At 44.4% G+C, this 22350-nt stretch overlaps 1 protein-coding gene across 1 annotated transcript in view; it reads right to left on the reverse strand.

The window, feature by feature from the left end:
* Nucleotides 1-22350, reverse strand: part of ANO10 (anoctamin 10) — a 156393-nt gene that overhangs the window by 120150 nt on the left and 13893 nt on the right. The window contains exons 3-4 of the mRNA XM_089690671.1: nt 11665-11847; nt 103-237 (exon numbers count right to left, since the gene is read on the reverse strand). Of these exons, the coding sequence (XP_089546797.1) occupies nt 103-237; nt 11665-11847 (318 nt within the window). The remainder of the gene's footprint in view (nt 1-102; nt 238-11664; nt 11848-22350) is intronic.

The raw sequence follows: 22350 nt of genomic DNA on the forward strand, positions 1-22350 counted from the left end.
AAATTTGGTTTTACATATGTTTTTATTTTTCACAGACAGCAAAGTATTTCCAATGTTTAATGATCCATCACACTGAAAAGTCTACAATCAAACTGCTCTTACCTATGGATTTCCCAGGGTAAAGCTTAGCCTGTGAGTAACCAGGGATAGACGTCTCATCTCGCGCTCGAAGATTGTCCAGCTCATGTTTAATGATATATTGACATTCACCCATCGTTAAAAAATCTTCTCCTTCATCTGCATAAAAAAATGCACTTAATGATTAGAAAAATATGTGCAATATACATTTAAATAGAACATTTAAATAGAACAGAAAACATGCTGGACTTTATTCAGAATGTTATCTTCAAATTTTGTTCAACTAAACTACCTAACAATGACACTATATTGCCAAAAGTATTGGGACACCCCACCAAATCATTGGATTCATGTGTTCCAATTAGCTCCATGGCCACAGGTGTATAAAATCAAGCACCTAGGCAAGCAGACTGCTTCTACAAACATTTGCGAAAGAATGGGTCGCTCCTAGGAGTTCAGTCAATTCAAGCGTGGTACCGTGATAGGTTGCCACCTGTGCAATAAGTTCATCCATGACATTTCCTTGCTACTAAATATTCCACAGTGAACTGTTAGTGGTATTGTAACAAAGTTAAAGCACCTGGGTACAACAGCAACTCAGCCACGAAGTGGTAGGCCACGTAAAATGACAGAGCAGGGTCCGTGCATGCTGAATCGCACAGTGTGCAGAAGTCACCAACTGTCTGCAAAGTCAATAGCTAAAGACCTTTAAAATTTGTGTGGCCTTCGGATTAGCACAACAACAGTGCATAGAGAGCTTCATGAAATGTATTTCCATGGCCGAGCAGCTGCATCCAAGCCTCACATCACCAAGTGCAATGCAAAGTGTTGGATGCAGTGGTATAAAGCACACCACCCCTGGACTTTAAAGTAGTGGAGACGTGTTCTCTGGAGTGATGAATCATGCTTCTCTGTCTGGCAATCTGATGGACGTATCTGGGTTTGGTGGTTGCCAGGAGAACGGTACTTGCCTGACTGCATTTTGCCAAGTGTAAAGTTTAGTGGAGGGGGATTACGGTGTGGGGTTGTTTTTCAGGGGTTGGGTTTGACCCCTTAGCTCCAGTGAAGTGAACTCTTAAGGCGTCAGCATACCAAGACATTTTGGGCAATTTTGTACTCCTAACTTTGAGGGAACAGTTTGGGGATGGCCTCTTCCTGTTCCAGCATGACTGCACACCAGTGCACAAAGCAAAGTCCATAAAGACATGGATGAGTGAGTTTGGAGAGGAGGAACTTGACTGGCCTGCACATAGTTCTGACATCAACCCAATAGAACACCTTTGGGATAAATTAGAGCAGAGACTGTGAGCCAGGACTTCTCATCAGACATCAGTGCCTGACCCCAAATGCGCTTCTGGAAGAATGGTCAAAACATTCTCATAGACACACTCCTAAACGTTGTGGACAGCCTTCCCAGAAGAGTTGAAGCTGTTACAGCAGCAAAGGGTGGGCCAGCTCAATACTGAACCCTACGGACTAAGACTGGGATGCCATTAAAGTTCATGTGCGTGTAAAGGCAGGTGTCCCAATACTTTTGGCAATATAGTTTATATTTCAAAGAAAATCATTACAGATAGAAACAAAGAGGCTAACATTGCTGATCACTTTCTGAATATACTAGTTAGCTATCTGTGCTTACTATTGTAACATGATATGTAACAATCATGCAGTTAATGAAGAAAGAAGAAAATCATAACTCCTGGTCAGCATATTTATTCTTGGTTAGTGAGTCAAAGTATCAAAATAACATCCAAGCAAAAAGCATTTTCAAAAGGAGAGTTCAACAATGGCAGTATACATACAGGATTTTCTAAATAAAGATTTTCCTGTCAACCTGTGGGCAGGGTAGGGACACTTAAGTACTTACATATTTTGTGCAAACAGTAAATGAGTTTACTTAAGTAGCCTTTGCTGACCTCTGTAGCTGCAGGCACCATGAAACAATTTCAGCCTTTAAAACTCAATGATTAGAAATGCCCTTTATATTTCAATATTTTTATTGAAAAAATGGTATACACAGAAATAGAAATATTACCCACCTACATGGTGAGTTGGGCTGAACAAACATGTTTATATTTTTATAGAATATATAAGCACATAGGAAAACATTAGTCGAAGATATTGTAAACAGGAAACACCATCCCCATAGGGTAACAACTGTTCCATCAGTCAGTATGCATAGGCAGTTTCATATAGATATTTAACCACTTCCCGTCCGGCCGCTGTTTATAAACGGCAGGACGGGACACCTACAGGAGCGGGTTGCCGTCTCTAAACGGCACCTTGCATCTGAGGCTCGTGCGCGGCTCCTAGAGCGCGCACCCGCGAGCCCAATGATCGCCGAGTCCGACGGACACGGTGGATTACGTGACATGGTATGGGACCAATGAAATCGGTCCCATACCATGTGATCAGCTGTGTCCAATAAGGACAAAGCTTAAGTGTAAACAAAAGCCGCATGGTGCGGCTTCCGCCTCCTTCTCCTCTCACGGAGTTGTCTGTGAGAGGAGAGACAGCGAAGAAAAGGGCTGTAGCTAACTGCCCTCCACCTCAGTGACACCTGATCGCCCCTAAAGTGTCCCTGATCGCCCCTAAAGTGGCCCTGATCGCCCCTAAAGTGGCCCTGATTGCCCACAGTGGCCCTGATTGCCCACAGTGGCCCTGATTGCCCACAGTGGCCCTGATTGCCCACAGTGGCCCTGATCGCCCACAGTGGCCCTGATCGCCCACAGTGGCCCTGATCGCCCACAAGTGGTCCTGATCGCCCACAAGTGGCCCTGATCACCCAACAAGTGGCCCAGCAGTGTCCCTGATTGTCAGTGTCCCTGATCACCACATAGTGGCCCAGCAGTGTTCCTGATCGCCACAGTGTCCCTGATCGTCACAGTATCCCTGATCGCCGCAGTGGCCAAGCAGTGTCCCTGATCGTCACACAAGTGGCCCAGCAGTATCGCCGCAGTGGCCAAGCAGTGTCCCTGATTGCCACACAAGTGGCCCAGAAGTGTCCCTGATTGCCGCAGTGGCCCAGCAGTGTCCCTGATCACCGCAGTGTCCCTGATTGCCGCACAAGTGGTCCAGCAGTGTCCCTGATCGCCGCAGTGGCCCAGCAGTGTCCCTGATCACCGCAGTGTCCCTGATTGCCGCACAAGTGGTCCAGCAGTGTTCCTGATCGCCACAGTGTCCCTGATTGCCGCACAAGTGGTCCAGCAGTGTCCCTGATTGCCGCAGTGGCCCAGCAGTGTCCCTGATCGCCACACAAGTGGCCCAGCAGTGTCCCTGATCGCCGCACAAGTAACCCAGCATTGTCCCCGATTGCCGCACAAGTGGTCCAGCAGTGTCCCTGATCACCGCAGTGTCCCTGATTGCCGCACAAGTGCTCCAGCAGTGTCCCTGATCGCTGCAGTGGCCCTGATTGCCGCAGTGGCCCAGCAGTGTCCCTGACCACCACACAAGTGGCCCAGCAGTGTCCCTGATCACCGCATTGGCCCAGCAGTGTTCCTGATCACCACACAAGTGGCCCAGCAGTGTCCCTGATCACCGCATTGGCCCAGCAGTGTTCCTGATCACCACACAATTGGCCCAGCAGTGTCCCTGATCCCCACATTGGCCCAGCAGTGTTCCTGATCACCACACAAGTGGCCCAGCAGTGTCCCTGATCGCCGGATAAGTGGTCCAGCAGTGCCCCTGATCACCAAAGTGTCCCTGATCACCGCAGTAGTCCAGCAGTGTTTCTGATTGCCACACAAGTGGCCCAGCAGTGTCCTGATCATCGCAGTGGCCCAGCAGTGTCCCTGATCGCCGCAGAAGTGGTCCAGCAGTGTCCCTGATCGCCGCAGTGTCCAAGCAGTGTCCCTGATCACCGCAGTGTCCCTGATTGCTGCATAAGTGGTCCAGCAGTGTCCCTGATCACTGCAGTGTCCCCGATTGCCGCAGTGGCCCAGATCACCACACAAGTGGCCCAGCAGTGTCCCTGATCACCACACAAGTGGCCAGCAGTGTCCCTGATTGCCGGACAAGTGGTCCAGCAGTGCCCCTGATCACCGCAGTGTCCCTGATCACCGCAGTTGCCCAGCAGTGTTTCTGATCGCCACACAAGTGGCCCAGCAGTGTCCTAATCATCGCAGTGGCCCAGCAGTGTCCATGGTCGCCGCACAAGTGGTCCAGCAGTGTCCCTGATCGCCACAGTGTCCCTGATTGCCACAGTGTCCCTGATCGCCACACAAGTGGCCCAGCAGTGTCCCTGATCACCGCAGTGGCCCAGCAGTGTCCCTGATCACCATACAGTGGCCCAATCAGTGTCCCTGATCACCTTACAGTGTGCCTGTTCATAAAGTGTCCCTGATCTCTGCCACACCAGTGGATCCTGTTCACTGCCATCGTCTGTGAGGAGAGAGATCCAGTACAGCTAACTGTGAGTAATTTTCAGCCTTTGCACAGAGTTTACACACACTCACAAAACATTGCCAGCCACCTCACTGTATCTCTGATTTTTGCCCAACAGTGACTAGTGTGAACCAACTGCAGCCAGATATCTGTCCCTCACTGCAACACCATCCTGATCACTGCCATACCAGTGGGTCCTGATCAGTGTCAAAAATATGGCCAAAAGATCATATACAAGCGAGGAGGCATTTCAAATTCTGAGTATGACAGATGAGAGTGACGGAGAACTTAAAACATACCTTGGGGTGTTTGCTTTCCAAAATGGGGTCTTTTTGTGGATAATTCCATTGTCCTGATACTCCAGGACCTCCAAAACAGCAATAGGTAGTTAAGAAATTAGATGTGCGATCTTTGCCCTTAGAACGCTAACAGGTGCTTATTGGATGTGGAACCCCTCTATGTGGCCAGACTGTGAAAAAGTCTCACACATTTGGTATCACCATATTCAGGAAGAGTTAGAGAATGTGTTTTGGGGTGTAATTTTAAGTATGCCTATGCAGTGTATTAGAAATATCTCATAGATTGACAACTTTGTGTAGAAAAAAATACATTTTCATTTTCTTTTCGCATTTTCCAAAAACTTGTGGCAAAAAATGAAGTCTTCAGAAGACTCTGCATGCCTCTTAAAACATACCTTGGGGTGTTTGCTTTCCAAAATGAGGTCATTTTGTGGATAATTCCATTGCCCTGATGCTCCAGGACCTCCAAAACGGCAATAGATAGTCAAGAAATTAGATGTGTAATTTTTGCCCTTAGAACGCTAACAGGTGCTTATTGGATGTGGAACCCCTCTATGTGGCCAGACTGTGAAAAAGTCTCACATATTTGGTATCGCCATATTCAGCAGGAGTTAAAGAATGCGTTTTGAGGTATCATTTTAAGTATGCCTATGCTGTGTAATAGAAATATCTCATAGATTGACAACTTTGCGTAAAAAAAAATACATTTTCATTTTCTTTTCACATTTTCCAAAAACATGTGGCAAAAAATGAAGTCTTCAGAGGACTCCCCATGCCTCTTAAAACATACCTTGAGGTGTTTTCTTTCGAAAATGGGGTCATTTTGTGGGTAATTCAATTGTCCTGGTGCTCCAGGACCTCCAAAACTGTGATAGACAGTCAAGAAATTAGATGTGTAATTTTTGCCCCTAGAACGCCTAAGGGTGCTTATTGGATGTGGGGCCCTTCTATGTGGTTAGGCTGTGAAAAAGTTTTACACATGTGGTATCGCCATACTCAGGATGAGTAGCAGAATGTGTTTTGGGGTGTAATTGCAAGTATGCCTATGCCGTGTGAGAGAAAGAACTTGTTAAATGACAACTTTGGGGGAAAAAAAAAAATAATTTTTTTTACTTTCATCATTTCCTTAAAAAATTGGCAAAAAATGACAACTTCAAAAAACTCCCCATGCCTCTCATTAAATATCTCAGACTGTCTACTTTCCTAAAAGGGGTCGTTTGGGGGGTATTTGTACTGTCCTGGCATTTTAGGGCCCCAAGAAATTATATAGGTAGTCCGTGCATCAGGATTGATACATTTTCAAATATATCAAATATATATACCGTGGTCTGTGGACTCTATAACTTTCACAAAGACTAAATAATACACACTGATTTGGGTTATGTCTACCAACAAAATGTAGCACAATGGATTTTGGCCTAAATTTATGAAGAAAGTATATTTATTTGCAAAATTTAGTATCAAATACTAAGAAAAACATGTTTTTTTTCAAAATTTTCAGTCTTTTTTCATTTTTCTAGCAAAAAATAAAAACCCCAGTGATGATTAAATACCACCAAATTAAAGCTCTATTTGTTTGAAAAAAATGATAATAATTTCATTTAGATACAGTGTCGTATGCCTGAGTAATTGTCATTCACAATGTGAGAGCGCCGAAAGCTGAAAATTGGCCTGGACAGGAAGGGGGTAAAAGTGTCCGGACAGGAAGTGGTTAACAATAAAAAATTTAAAAAAAAAAAAAAAAAAAGTAAAAATAGAAGAATAAAAAGAAAGGAGAAAAGAAAGAAAAAAGAGGGGAGAGAAAAGGAAAAAGAGAGAAAGAGAGAGAGAGAGAGAGAGAGAGAGAGAGAGAGAGGGTCAGCCGTAGTTCTATTAAATGATAGAAATACATCTGATCCATGGTTCCCACGTAACCTCAAATTTAGAAGTATCATTATTGACAATGCTCGTAAGTTTATCATTTATCATTATCCAATTAAGTTTTTGTTTAACCCCGTCTAGTGGAATTGATGATTGTCTCCAACATCTAGCTATGGTAATACGTGCCGCTAATAAGAGATAAAGAATTAATTTAGTTGATTTCTCGGGAATGTCAGCGGGCAGCAAATGAAATGAAGCCACTTCCGGTGATCTACGAATGTTAATTCCTGTTACCGAGTAAATGAAGTTAAACATTCGGACCCAAAATTTATTCACTACCGGACATTTCCACCAGATATGGAGCATAGTGCCCTCTTGTCTGTAATTTCGAAAGCAATTAGGTGATACTGATGGAAACATTTTAGCAAGGCGTGTAGGAACTAGATACCAGCGAAATAGTGTTTTATAACTGGATTCGATAAGAGCAGTATTAATCGAAATCTTTGATAGAGTATGGGCCGTATTCCGCCAAATGTCCAGGTCTAGTGAGCTATTCAAATCCCTTTCCAATTGAGTCATGTAAGATAATTTAGTAAGTGGATCGACAAGGGAAGCATAGATAATGGACAAACGACCTCTCATCATCCCAGTAGCTCCATCTATCTTGGATAAAGTTAAAGTGCACCTTTATTCCTAAAATTAACTTTTCCCCACTGTGACCCTTTCCCTCACTGCGGTTTATAAAAACAGGGTTTTTTTTCACTCTCCCCTTACCTTTAATCTCACCTAAGCAAGAATGACATTTCCCTGATTTTGCAACCTCCAGGGATATCCCCGTCATATATGCCAGAAGGTTGAAGGAACAGGGACACACACTGACTTGAGGGCAGACCTGGAGGTGCGTCATCTAGGGCCAACTGCAAGTACCTGAAGAGCCAGCAAGCCTAGGACAATGGTGGCACTTGACCAAGTGTTGGGCAGCAAAGCAGCAGAAAAACTCTAGATTCACTAGGAGTACTTTTTTTTAAGAGAACATTGCAAAAATAGGTAAGAGGGGGACTGAATAAAGACCTGTTTAAATAAATGTATCACATATAAAACATGTTATACCATTTTTAAAACGTATATTCCAGACAAAGCTATAAGTATGCCCTGTGCTCAAACAGGATTGTAATGGGAATGATAGTACTGCCCACAGCTACTAGTAAAATATTACTTTTCATTTTACAGCCAGTCTGCCTTGGACAAAATGAAATCTGAGTGCAATGGGCAACAGGAACCCCTACCCATAGATCACAGCACCTCACTACTGAGTGCTTCTCATCTTTCTCCAGAAGTCCAAAACACAATTAACCCTTCACTTCCAATGGATAAAATTGTGAAATTTGTAGCAGAAATCAGCTTATAAAGTTGAAGGCAATAAAAAAAAAACGGCCCCTTCCGTTTAGCTCCATTTATCAACCTGTAAACCTATTACAAAATGTTGTAGTAAGTGACAGAGCTACTTACTGTAGAACACTTAATAATTTATGTGTAAATGTTCCTACAATTGGAAAGAATTTGAGATATTTAGCTTAATAACGCAAGTTTGCTCTGAAGGTCATTGTTCTGTTGGAGCTGCTGATTTAGGCTAAATTTTGATGTGATTTTCACCATTAGGGATCTAAACATACAACCTTTAGTTTTGATAAACAGATTATATTCTATATGCTAACTTGTTTTTTGTATCATCTTTCTATGGGTTTTCTAATGCAGTTATTTCATTCGGGTGTTTTACAGGTGGAGAAGTTAAAAAAAAAACTTATGTTGTCAAAGAGACAACTTTCAGTGGCTAACAGTATTAAATAATTTATGCTTTCAGAGCTCTAAAGATCTTTCTTCAGGTATCTTAACAGATAAAAACCTACACTTTATTATTTTAATATATTATATAAAAATGTTATTTGGAATGAAAAATACAAATGTCTTTGAACAACACATGAGACAATTAGATGAGTATTGTGAAAACATTGGTATTATTAACGCATAATAAGGAATCAAAGTAAATTGATACCAAACATTCAAGAAAAAAGAACAATAGAATCCAGCCCACCTTCTTAAACCAAGGGCATTGCTATCCCAATAACATCATCAGGGATACATTAAAAGAGAAGGGGTTCTAACAAAAGAAAAAAAAAATTCTACTCACCTAGGTGGATGCAACATTGGTTCGATGCTGCATCTGTCCCCCGCCGGCTCTAAGACTGAGAACTGAGCGATCAAAGACCACTGATTACTCAGTTCTCAGTCTTCAGTAAGCAGTGAAATGGTCAGTCTCCGGTTCTGTGCTCTGCCCCTCCAGGGCTCACTGGACCGCCGGGCTGTAAAGGAGGCAGGAGCGGTTGGCTCAGTCTCCCAGCGGCTCGTTAAGAGGCTAAGCTAGCTGCCGGTCCAGGCATCTGGGTGGATCCTGACTTTAAAGTCAGTATTTTTCCAGTCTGGTCTGACTGAGTGCCATCAGCCAACAGTCAGCCATGAGCTAATTGGTTCCCAGAAATATTTAGCACACCAGTCTTTAAAAATATGTAGGAATAAAAGCATATCTATATTTGAACATTACAAAACAAACAAGCATACCATCATCTTTTAACCTTCTGAGGTTTTCCAGGGCATATATACATATATAAAATATTGCCTATTAGTTTCTATTCAGCTTCCAGGCTTTAACATGGGGCATTTGCTGTTCCTTATATATGCTTCCAGAGCACCCCCTCATTTTAGAGATCAAAAAGATGTACCAGAACTGTACTCACCAGCACAAAGCAAAGAATTAAATTTTTCTTTGTGCTGGGTCACAATTGCCAAATGTTGTCTGAAATGTCTGGCCTATGCCAGATCCAGCAAATCCATTGTCTTCCACTGCTCCTTTCTGCAGCCAAGCCTGCAAGAAACAGGTTGGTGATGCCTCTGTTTGACCAGTGGTGTAACATAATGCAGACCATGCTATGGCTATCTAAGGAGTCTTAGGGATCATGGGGTTGCTAATCACAATTTTCCCTCACTTTCTCTGTGCGGTAGGGAGCAGGTTTTTTTATCTGCTCTGTACAGCTTTATCCTTTTCCCTATCTGGGAGTAAATATATTTCCCTCAATGTTTCTGCCAGTACTGTGAAACAAACTCTACAGTATATGCCTAACAGTCTTTCAAAGCTGTAAAAATACTGCACGATTCCTCAGATTAAAATCGACAAGAAAGCTGAGATTTGTAGTTCTGTAGCCATAGATTAAATCGGTTTGTATTAGAGTTATTGATTGATTGTGTTCAGGATCAAGAATGTCATAAGAAAGGTTTTTTACCTTAATACATTCTATGCAATAAAGGAAAAAAACTTTCTGCATGCTTCTGCTACCTGGCCTTGATTTTGGCATATTTAATGGTAAGATTATTGAGACATATTTTCACAACTGACACTGCCACAAGTTGCCAGGGGGCCCATAAAGATTTTGTTATATTTCCCGTAGTCTTCCCCCTGAATTCGTCCATAAATCAGAGTTCCACCCAAAAGGGAGAGTTCCACCCAAAAGGGGAAGTTCCGCTTTGATGCTTTGTCCCCCGCTCCCCATTAAGGATTGGCACCTTTGGGGGGGGGAGCGGGTATTTGAATTTGACAGGTACCCGCTCCCGCTTTGATCACCTAGGCAATCAAAAGTAGAAGTTGTCCTCCCTCCTTCCCCATAGTCTTCTGGGACACAAGACAGGTCCCAGAAGACTACAGGGCCATTCACAAAGCGTATCTCTTCCCGCGAATGCACAGTGGGCGCACGGCTGTGAAGCTGCAAGTTGTCACAGCTGGGTGCCCACAGTAAAGATAACGGCGCCCGGGAGAGAAGACGGCTTGTGAAACCAGCGGTGGTGAAGACACCACTGGACCAAAGGACAAATAAGTGGCTGTATTTTAAAAGTCTGCAGCTACAGTTTTTGTAGCTGTTGACTTTTTTTTTTCTTCTTCTTCAGCTGAAACTCCACTTTAAAAGTGTTAATAAACGTAGGACCCTGCATTCACTATATCTGGTCTCCCACAGTACACAGAACATGGAAATGCAATTATTTTAGTAAATATAAACGGCTAAATACCTTTTCTCATCAGCAGTCTTGTGACTTCTATTGGTGTCCAGCCAAGCACATGTTAAAGCTTGTAGGATGAGTTTTCATTTTGCTCCAGAAGGATGCAGAACCCATGACCTCTGTTTGGACAGTGCTGATTGGCCCTGTGCTGATTACATACACTGTCCCAAAAAAAAAAAAAAAAAAAACCTCTCTAGCAATACATACCAAATTGAGCATGTGCAGAGTGACTCCACACGATATCAGGAGATAAGAGGAGGACACTGGAAGAAGGGAAGGATCAGAGAAGGGAGGATCAAACAGCGTTTTTACACAATGCAGAGATTAACCCCTTAGGTTCCATGGTGAGTATAACAAGCACGCTTTACTGCATATACAGACTGATTTTACTGTTGTGGGTTTAGTAAAATTTTAAAGCTCACAGCAGAAGCACTGAAGTCAGTCTCTCAGCAGATCAGTTCTCCGTGCTCCTGTAATCAGAGATCCTGCTCTGTGCTTCCATTAGAGATTAGGTGAAGGGCGAAGGAGAAGCTGAGCAGCTGAGAGAACAAATTCAAGACTTCAGTGCTGCTGCTGTCAACATTGATGATACGTTGCTCCACAGTGACTGCAGCTACATACATCACAGAGGGTTTGTAGAAAAGGCTTTTGCTGCTTGTTAAGAAAATATGAAATTTCTGAATGTTCATCATCTGGCCCCAGGTTCACTGTTAAACTGATATTTCTGGACTAAAACCTTCTGGCTTATTTATTGTTCAAGGAAAGTCTGTAGATGGTGGTGGGCCAGAGCTGATAAGGCATCCAAGCCATAATGTGCAATTGTATTTGCTGGGGACATCTGCAAAAACCTCAAGGCAGGTCCAGTATTATTGGCGATGAAGAAGAATCCAGCATTGTAAAACAAAATTCAAAGCTTTGTTGTAATAATATGAAACCTTACCTTTAAAATATTTGAATTCCGTCCGGTTGCCGTACAAAAACGGTCTCATAGTGCCATCCAAGCTCTCCTTCACAAAACCCGCCGCCTCTGCTCCAAGAAGAAGCCGCTTTGTAGACGCTCCTACGACATAGATGTACTCCTTCTCTTCTAATATTACCTCTGGTTTTATCAAAAGCTGTGCACCTGAAAAAAAGCATATAGCCATCCTTTCATTAATCTGCTACACAAGTCACAGAGTCCAAACAGGAAGACAACTTTTAGTAATACAGGTTCTATGTTCAATATGTATATACAACTGCCACTGATTTTATTGGAAACCACAAAAAGTTGTATTTTTTCTGACATCTGTTCTCATACCTTGAGGATATCGCAAAGAAATTTGTATCCCTCTTCTCTCACACTCTCATGTGAACGTTCAAAACGAGCACAGCCATGCAAAATGCCTAGCTACAGACACTTTTTTAGCTGTAAAGAACCCTTCGAAATTTAGGATGCCAAAAAAAATGACACTTACATAGTTAGTCTGGATGAAAAAAGACAAAAGTCCATCCAGTTCAACCATAGAAAAAAAAAAGTTATAATCCTATACTCACAGTTGATACAGAGGAAGGCAAAAAAAACCCCAGAAAAGCATGATCCAATTTGCTCCTGCTGGGAAAAAAACTCCTCCCTGATCCCCTGAGAGGCAATCAGATATTTCCTGGATCAACTTTACCTATAAATGTTATTATCCAGTTATATTCTGTGTATCTAAGAAACAATCCAGGCCTTTTTTGAAACAATCCACTGAGCTGGCCAGAAGCAACTCTTGAGCGAGTCTATTCCACATTTTCACAGCTCTTACTGTGAAGAAACCTTTCCGTGTTTGGAGATTAAATTTCTTTTCCTCCAGACGTAAAGAGTGCCCCCTTGTCCTCTGTGATGACCTCAGGGTGAATAGCTCTACACCGAGTTCACTATATGAACCACTTACATTATCGACTGCTATGAAAAATGCATTAATTAATTGTCATTGTGAATCAATTTTGGAGTTGAGCTGCCATCTTCTTCCAAGTCCATGATACTGGCATGCTATTTATTTATTGCAGGTATTTATATATTATGGACAATTTACGCAGCGCTTTACATATATATTGTACATTCACATCAGCCCCCTGCCCTCAAGAGGCGAACAATCTAAGATCACATTGTTACATACACATAATAGGGCCAATTTAGACAGGAGCCAGTTAACCTACCAGTATGTCTTTAGAGTAAACCCAGTATATACCCATGCAGGCACAGGGAGAACATGCAAACCTCAAACAGATAGTGCCTTGGTTGAGATTCAAACCAACGACCCTAGAGCTGCTAAGTGGATGTGCTAACCACTTAGCCACTGTGCTAAGTGGTTTGCATAAAACCAGAATAATTTTGTGTGTGTGTGTGTGTGTGTGTGTGTGTGTGTGCGTGCGTGCGTGCGCCTGTAAATAGTATTTTTGCAGCAGCACCTCTGCACTGCACACTTACCGGCTTTTCCCTCACTCGATTTTTGCGGGTCCGCTCAGCTCCGCCTCCTGCCCCGTGATTGGCCGCCTGTGTACCTTTCCTGAGCTACAGTTCTGGCGGCCAATCACCGGTGAGGAGGCGGAGCCGAGCGGCAGGAGTGAGGGAGTGGCCGGAGTGACGGAAGGAGCAGAACTTCCTGGATGGATCATCGTGGGAGCCAGGTAAGAGACAGCAGCCCTCTGCCCACCCCTGTACTTAGTGTCCCTTCTGTCGGAAGGGGGGGGGGACGGCGGCGGCACCGCGCCGCGCCCCCCTTGACGGAGGGGGGGCGCGCCCCTCTATTTGAGAAGCACTGGTCTAGGGGGATGAGGATTAAGCAGGAATACTTATTACTGATGCAGCAATATATTGGACACCGAAATCTATCGGACGAAAATAGGGTTATTGGCATTTTGCTAATAGAAAAAAAACAGTAATGATAATGTCATTGACTTCAATGCAAAATTGTGTCCCATTGATTCCAATGGAAAAACGCCACCTATTGACTTCAATGCAAAAACGCCTCTATATAAGTTGTTACATTTTATATACACTGCTCAAATTAAAGGAACACTTTGAAAACACAACAAATCTCAACAGGGAAAAATATCATGCTGGATATCTATACTGATATGGACTGGGTAATGTGTTGGGAACGTAAGGATGCCCCATTGTTTGATGGAAATGAAATTATCATCAAAAAATTATTATCAACCTACAGAGGTCTGATTTCATTTTGCTGAGACCCTTTCACGTCCATCACATGTGCTCAGGGTGAACCTGTTCTCATCTGTGAAAAGCACAGGGTGCCAGTGGCGAACCTACCAATTCTGGTGTTCAATGGCAAATGCCAGTCAAGCTCTATAGTGGCGGGCAGTGTGCACAGGGCCCACTAGAGTACGCCGGGCCCTCAGGCCACCCTCATGAAGTCTGTTTATGATTGTTTGGTCAGAGACATTCACACCAGTGGCCTTCAGGAGGTCATTTTATAGGGCTCTGGCAGTGCTGATCATGTTCCTCCTTGCACAAAGGAGCAGATACCAGTCCTGCTGATGGGTTTAGGACCTGCTATGGTCCTGTCCAGCTCTCCTAGAGTAACTGCTTGTCTCCTGAAATCTCCTCCAAGCTCTTGAGATTGTGCTGGGAGACACAGCAAACCTTCTGGCAATGGCATGTATTCATGTGCCACCCTGGAGGAGTTGGACTGCCTGTGCAACCTCTGTAGGGTCCAGATATCAGTTCATGCTACCAGTAGTGACACTGACCCTAGCCAAATGCAAAACTAGTGAAAAACAGTCAGAAAAGACTAGTAGGGAAAAAAATAAAAATATCAGTGGCCTCCACCTGTAAAACCATTCCTGTTTTGGGGGTTGTCTCATTGTTGCCCATCTAGTGCACCTGTTGTTAATTTCATTAACACCAAAGCAGCTGAAACTAATTAACAACCCCCTCTGCTACTTAACTAACCCGATCAATATCCCAGGAGTTTAATTGACTTGATGCTATACTCTGGTTAAAAAGTGGTGTGTGTGTGTGTGTACACGCACGCATATACATATATATAAGTATACACACACACACATACATATATACACACACATACATACATACATATATATTCTCATTTTATTTTCTGTTCAATTTTTGTGTGTTACTTGCAATACTGGATACTAGACATTACTGGATTGTATTTTTTAAATTCCTATTCATTTAAATTCATGCTATTAATTGAAAAGTCGAATATAATACAATTATATATTTTAAAAAATTGTCCATTTCGGTTTTCGACCAAGTTCATCCTGAATTTTTGGTCCAGAATTTCAGTGCACCATTAACACTTATCTTATTTCTCACCCCCACTGAGCCAGAACCCCCTCCACTCTTGGTATGTGGGTGGGCCCTTGATGTCATCACATACAATACAGGGCTTCTGGTCTTGCATTGCATATGATCGCATCACAGAAGCAATGACTGAATTCTGGGCTTTGTGGTAATCATTTCTGGTTATTCCTTACCTGAACCACATATCTCAAACAGAAATATAGTTGACCTGGCTATGATTCTAAGCTCATACATACATTGATATTTTATAGTTAATCAGGTTGAAAAAAAAAGAAGAAAAAAAAAAGACACAAGTCTATCTAGTTCAACCAATAAAAAAAAAAAACCACACACCTAACAATGAAATGAAAAACTTCATATACAGAATCCTATACCCACAGATGACCCAGAGGAAAGAAAAAAAAACCTCAATTTGCTCCAGTGAGGAAAAATACAGTGGGGAAAATAATTATTTGATCCCCTGCAGATTTTGTAAGTTTGCCCACTTACAAAGAAATGAAGGGTCTATAACCTTTATCAAAGGAGTATTTTAAAAGATAGAGACAGAATATCAACCAAAATCCAGAAAACACAGAATACAAATGTTATAAATTGAGTTGCAGTTCAGTGAATAAAATAAGTATTTGATCCCCTACCAACCAACAATAATTCTGGCCCCCACATACTGGCTATGTGCTCATGTGGTACACAGATTAGTCCTGTCCATTTACTACAAGACCATCAGCAAGAAGCTTGGTGAGCCATATAAAATACACCTATGATAAAAATAATAGACCCTTTATTTCTTTGTAAGTGGGCAAACTCACAAATCTGCAGGGGATCAAGTAATTATTTTCCCCACTGTAACTCCTTCCTGATCTCTCAGAAGACAATCGAACATTCCCTGAATCAATAATTCCTGGTGTCATTACCTTTAAATGTTAGTATCCAGTTATATTTTGTGCATTTAGGAATGCATCCAGCTGTTTAACAACTTCCCTACCACCTGATAGCAGAACTACTGCTACAGGGCAGCAGGGCTGCGCAAAATCACGTGTATATATACGTGATTTTGCATTTCCGGGTAGGGGGTGCACTGCCCTACCAGCGCTGCCATTGGCAGCTACAGCTGTTGATCACCGGGTCCCTTCCAGAGATTCCTCGTCGGCACGCAGCGATCGCCGAGAAACAGTGACAGGGGAGAGGTCTGTGTGAAAACAACACAGATCTCTCCTGTCAGTACCGACATGCTGCTTTGTATTGCTCTGCATAACACAGCAATACAAAGCAGAGTGTTTCCCTAGTAAAGCACACAGCACATTTAGTAAAACAGCACACAGCACATATTATTAGGACTGATCACTATATTAGTGTCACTGGGAGTGTCAGTGGCAGTTAGTCAGTTCCCCCCAGTGTCAGAATGCCCACCACAGTCCCACTATCTAGCAAAGACATATAGCAGAATACATTTTGGCCTAAATTTATGACAAAATTTGATTTTTTTAATTTTCTTACTGGATATGTTTTATAGCAGAAAGTCAAAAATATAATTTTTTTGCTTACAGCGCAAAAAATAAAAACTGCAGAAGCGATTACATACCACTGAAAGAACTCTATTTGTGGAAAAAAAGGACATTTCATTTAGGTAGTGAAATTATAACAAAATTGGTGCTGAGCTCCCACACTTGTACTTATATAAATAATTAAAACAAAATGAGGTTTCAGTTACACCCCTAGTGAATCCTCCTGTGTATAATTATCACAAACTCAATTCTTCATATTATTATACAATCTTATACAGTGATGTTTTTTAAACCATATAAAATAAAATATAAATGTGCAAAACACATAAAAACCCAATACTTAAACCAACTTGTGTCCCTAAACAGGGTGAAATCACAAATATGTACTAAACCACACATGATAAAACACTTGGCATAAATGAATGCCCAAGGATGCTGTGGAAATAAACTGACAAATGGCACTATTGTGCCTATAGAAACAAACAATAGGGAGTGCGCATGCGCGGCTGACGGCACAGGACATGTCTCCCTGAGGCTCTTCCACTCCGCAGGGAAGACAGCCTCACCGCCGCATGATCCGGCCCCGCACCGCTCCACAAGCGGCACCGATCGGCAGCACAACCCCCCGGCCACCTGTCAATATGGTCAGGGGGGCAAATAAACATCAAGCGGCGCCGCCGCATAAGCCGATAAAGGAGGCCCTTGCTCGTGCCTCCTCCAAGATGACCGCCGCATCGGAGCACCACAAGAGCCAGCCAGCCTTATCCAACCCTGCAGCCCTGCAAACGGAGCAGCCAAGCCGCCCAAGCTCTTCAGAGGGTGAGTCAGATGATGACACTGCGACCCCCAAACATGCCTTGACGTCTGACCTTACTACCCCTGACATTCTAGCTCGCTTTGAAATAATGCTACATAAGGCCCTGAAACAGACCTCAGACCGCATAACTAACCAGCTGTCCAGGGAAATCCGTGAGTTGGGGCAACGCACTGCGGACCTAGAACAGAGGGTGGACGACCTTGATGCATCTCTCCAAACGCAAGGGGATGAGCTAGACCTGCTGCTTGACGAAAACACTATACTTCAGGCGCGCTTAGAGGACTTTGAGAACCGGGCCAGACGCTCCAACGTGCGTATTCGTGGCCTCCCCGAGTCAATTATTGATGTCCAATCTGCAGCTACTGCGCTATTCCAAGAGCTCGCCCCCGCTATCCCAATAGAACGCCTCGAGATGGATAGGGTTCACAGGGCACTAGTTCCAAAGCGCACTGACGGCCCGCCGCGAGACATCATAGCTAAACTTCATTTTTTCCGAACAAAGGAGCAACTACTACAAGCCGCCCGCAATTCGGAGTCCCTCCTGTTTCAAGGTCACCATTACCAGCTGTTTCAGGACCTTTGCCCTACTACCATTACCAAACGCAGAGCTATGAAACCGCACTTGCTAGTGCTTCAACAGCATAGTATACCATATAAATGGTGCTTTCCCTTTGCGGTACGCTTCCGCCATCAAGCCCGTGACCACGTATGCAAGACTACTGACGAGCTTCAGGACGCGCTACAAAACCTCCAGCTGCACTCTCCCGCTGCACAGATTGAGACCTCCAGAAGGCGTTCAGCGTCATGCTCGCCGCAGAAATCCCAGCCGTCACGAATTCCTAACCTAAACGCACACAAGCGGGGACGCTTTTCCTCTCCTGCTCCCTCACCGCAAGATTCAATGGACTGAATCCCGTTGACCACCTTTGATCCTTAATCCTGCTCCTTATGTGGTGGTCCGTTACCACCCACACAGTCGCCACCCACAGGGTTTAGTCAATTGACTGTCTACCTGACTGCTGTCGTTGCAACCTTGTATCCTTATACTGGTCTGTTGTGCTTCAGTTGTTTTTTTCTGTTTTGTGTTTTTTTTACCTAAGCCTGACCAGCACCGGATACATGCTGCCCGGGTTGGGAATCATATTGGTCTATTGTTTGGTTTGATGTTTGCCATGTTTGGACTGCTGTTGCACCTTTACCTAGCCTGGCGGACCCTCGGTTCCGGCGTTTCGGTTGGTTTGGCTCCGGCCTCTCTGGGGCCGGGCTAGGTTGACCGGGGCCGCCGGCGCCGGGGCTCTGCGGGCTTTTTTGCTTGTTGGTTTTGATGCTTTCTTCCTACCAGGATCACTTTAATATGCCTTTGTCTACATGCTGTCTTCCTAGCCGCCTGCGTTTCTGCGCACTCACCATTAGCCCCCTTGGTGTTCCATTTTTTACACCACCTGGGCTACTTCCGCTCCCCAGGCCACCAGGTTTTGGGTGCTCCTGGGGACCGTTGTTTGTTTGTTTTTTTTCCCTTTTCTTCTTTTTTCCCTCTTTCTTGGGGGGGGTTTTATGTCCTTCAGTGTCTATCATAGAATACCCTCCCCTCCCCCCATCCCCATCCTTGCTCTCGCATACGACTGCACGTTAAAGCTTAGCTCGAGTAACCGCATACCCTCCCTGCGCCAAATTGACATCACATTCCTCTTGATGGTACCTCACTGTCCGCTTACCCATTGTTTGCTCTACCCATGGGTTCTTTGAATATTCTCACCCTGAATGTTCAGGGTCTTAACGTCCCGCAGAAGCGCAACAAAGCATTCCGCTCATTTGCGTCGCATAATGCGCATATAGTCTGTCTTCAGGAAACACACTTCACTCCTACCTCTATTCCCAAATTCTTTGGCCCTCGTTACCCACAGGTCTACGCGGCCTCTGCTGCCACTAAGTGTAGAGGGGTTTTAGTCGCCCTCCACCGTACAACTCCTTTTAAGTTACAAACTGAGATTAAGGATCCTGAGGGTCGTTATATCATACTGGTTGGGCAGTTGGTGGACTTTGAGGTCACCATAGCCACGTATTACGCTCCAAACCAGGGTCCTCTGCCGTTCCTTTCCCACCTCTTCTCGGTTATAGATCATCATAAGCGAGGCACGCTCATACTCTGTGGAGACTCTAACCATATAATATACCCCTTCTTAGATAAATCCCCACAATCACCTTCTCCGCGCACCCCCAACCACTCCTTCCAATCCATACTGCAACATTACTCATTGGTCGATTCCTGGAGGGAACTCAATCCCACTAAACGCCAGTATACTTTTTACTCCCACCCACATAAGGTTTTTTCGAGAATAGATCATATTTTTTTGACCGCCAGTTCTTCCCCCCGCATCTTAGCTTTTGACATCCTACCGATCCCTTGGTCGGATCACTGTGCGGTGGTCACTACCATTGCTTCTTTGGCCCCAGCTCCCCCTGATCCCTCCTGGATCATTAACGAAAGCCTGCTGGCTGACCCTGTTTATTGCTCAGAGATAGCAGCTGTGCTTAAGGACTATCTCTCCTTAAATCAAACCCCTGATATCTCCCCCCTTCTACTATGGGAAGCACACAAACCGGTACTTCGCGGACTCTGTATCAGTAAAGCCTCCTTCCTGAGTAGAGAGAGGAGGCAGAAACGCCTCCTCCTTGAACAAGCTTATGACCAATCCCATGCCGCCTTCCAAACTTCCCCCACCCCTGCTAACAAAGAAGCTCTCGAGCACTCCCGCCTAGCCCTGGATCTCTTCCTCACGGACCAAGCCGAGCTCTCCATCCGCAGATCTCGACACAAATTCTACACTAAAGCCAATAAACCTGGCACTTTCCTTGCTCTCTCTCTCCGTAAACTAGACCAAACTGTTAGACCCATACGGTTACGGACCTCAACTGCAAATCTCACTAGCAACCCCGAACGGATTCTGCACACCTTCTACAAGCATCTCTCGCGCCTTTACTCTGCCTCCACGCCCTTTGACTCTTCCCATGCTGAAGCCCTTTTTGCTTCCCTTCCTTTCCCGAAATTGGCTGAGAATCACTTAGGAGCACTGGACCGACCTATCTCAGTAATTGAAACCTTAAATGCTATCAATTCCCTAAAGCCCCGTAAACGCCCAGGACCCGACGGCTTTTCTGCCACGTATTATAAAAAGTTTGCCCCCATTCTCACGCCTGTTATAACTAATGCGTTTAATGCCATACTTTCAGGCCATACTCAGATACAGTGCAAGCCAACATTTCTATGATACCCAAGCCGAACTCAGATGACACGCAATGGTCCAATTATAGACCAATCTCCCTTCTTAACGTAGATGTTAAACTCCTAGCTAAAATCCTATCTACTCGCTTCATACCAACCCGACAAGCGGGGGACAACGTCAGCCGTGCATCCCTTTTAGCACACTTAGCCAAAACTCGCAATATTCCTGCTTGCTTCTTGTCCTTGGACATACGGAAAGCGTTCGACACTGTCTCGTGGCCATACCTACACTATATATTGCGCCGATGGGGTTTTGGCCCGCATTTCTTAACCTGGATCTTTTCTCTCTACCAGGACCCTTCGGCCAGGATCAAATACTTAGGGCATCGATCTGCTCATTTCCCAATTATGCATGGCACCAGACAAGGTTGTCCCCTATCCCCTCTGCTTTTCGCATTAGCACCGCTGGCCCTATTGATTAGGACTGACCCGGATATCCGCGGACTTGAGATAGGAGGCACCACACATAAACTGTGCTTATTCGCAGATGATGTCTTACTTTTTCTCACCTCCCCCTTAACATCCACACCTACTCTTCTTCAGCTACTTGATAGGTTTGGGATGCTCTCGGGCCTCCAAATAAATCCCCAGAAGTCACTTGCACTTAATATTTCACTCCCACCCAATGAACTTAACCATCTAAAATTGATCCTGCCGTTCTCGTGGTCGCAAGACTCTGTTCCCTTTTTGGGTATAAAATTCACCCCGCATATTTCAGGTCTCTATACAGCTAACTACATTCCTATGCTAGCTCGTCTAACGGCACTAATGACCAAATGGTCCTCCCTTCCGTTGGCTTGGCTAGGCAGGATAGCTGTTGTGAAGATGTCGATCCTCCCCAAAATCCTTTACCTTTTCAGAGTTCTCCCTATCCCAATACCTTCTCACTACCTTTGCGTATTGCAGCGCCGTATTTCCTCCTATGTTTGGGGTAAAGTCCGCCCCCGTGTTCCTTGCTCTACTCTATACCGACCAAAAATTCAAGGTGGTCTGGGCCTCCCTGAAATTAGCAAGTATTACCAAGCGGCGCATGTAGCACAATTGCCAAAGTATCATGCTACCAATGAAACCCTGCAGTGGGTCATTCTGGAATCTATTGAGTGCGACCCCTTTAGTACAGGAAACCTTCTTTGGCTGAGACGTGTTGATCGCCGCATGATTGCGAATCCCATCACCTCGCATTTTTTGTCCCTCTGGGATAAATTGAAGTCCCGTTATCCCCTACAATCACCACATAATCCCCTCTTTTCATACCTTCGAAATCCAGCCTTCCCACCAGCCTGGTCCGCACCACACGTCTTTGCTCGCTGGTCTACGGCTGGTCTCACCCAGACCCGACACTTCGTATGCAGGAATAAATTCATATCCTTCGCCTCACTATGTGAATCTCATAACCTCCCTGCCTCTGAGATATTCAGGTATCTGCAGCTGAAGCATTTCTTTGCTCCGTACACAACGGCACATAACCCATCACCTACTTTGTCACCTTTTGAGCGAGCTTGCCTCAGAGACCCCCATAGACGGGGCCTCATCTCCTATTTATATTCCCTCTTCACAACTTCAACTACCTCAGCGTTCCCCTCGTATACAAATAAATGGGAAGTGGATTTAGGACGGCAAATTGACCCCTCAGATTGGGACCTTATTTGGTCCAATACCAAGGAGTCGTCACAGAATATTGTGGCCCTGGAGACCAATTACAAAGTTTTGACCCG

Source organism: Staurois parvus, unplaced genomic scaffold (assembly GCF_062004578.1).
Source record: "Staurois parvus isolate SC_StPar_1 unplaced genomic scaffold, SC_StPar_1.0 ptg000021l, whole genome shotgun sequence".
Taxonomy (NCBI): domain Eukaryota; kingdom Metazoa; phylum Chordata; class Amphibia; order Anura; family Ranidae; genus Staurois; species Staurois parvus.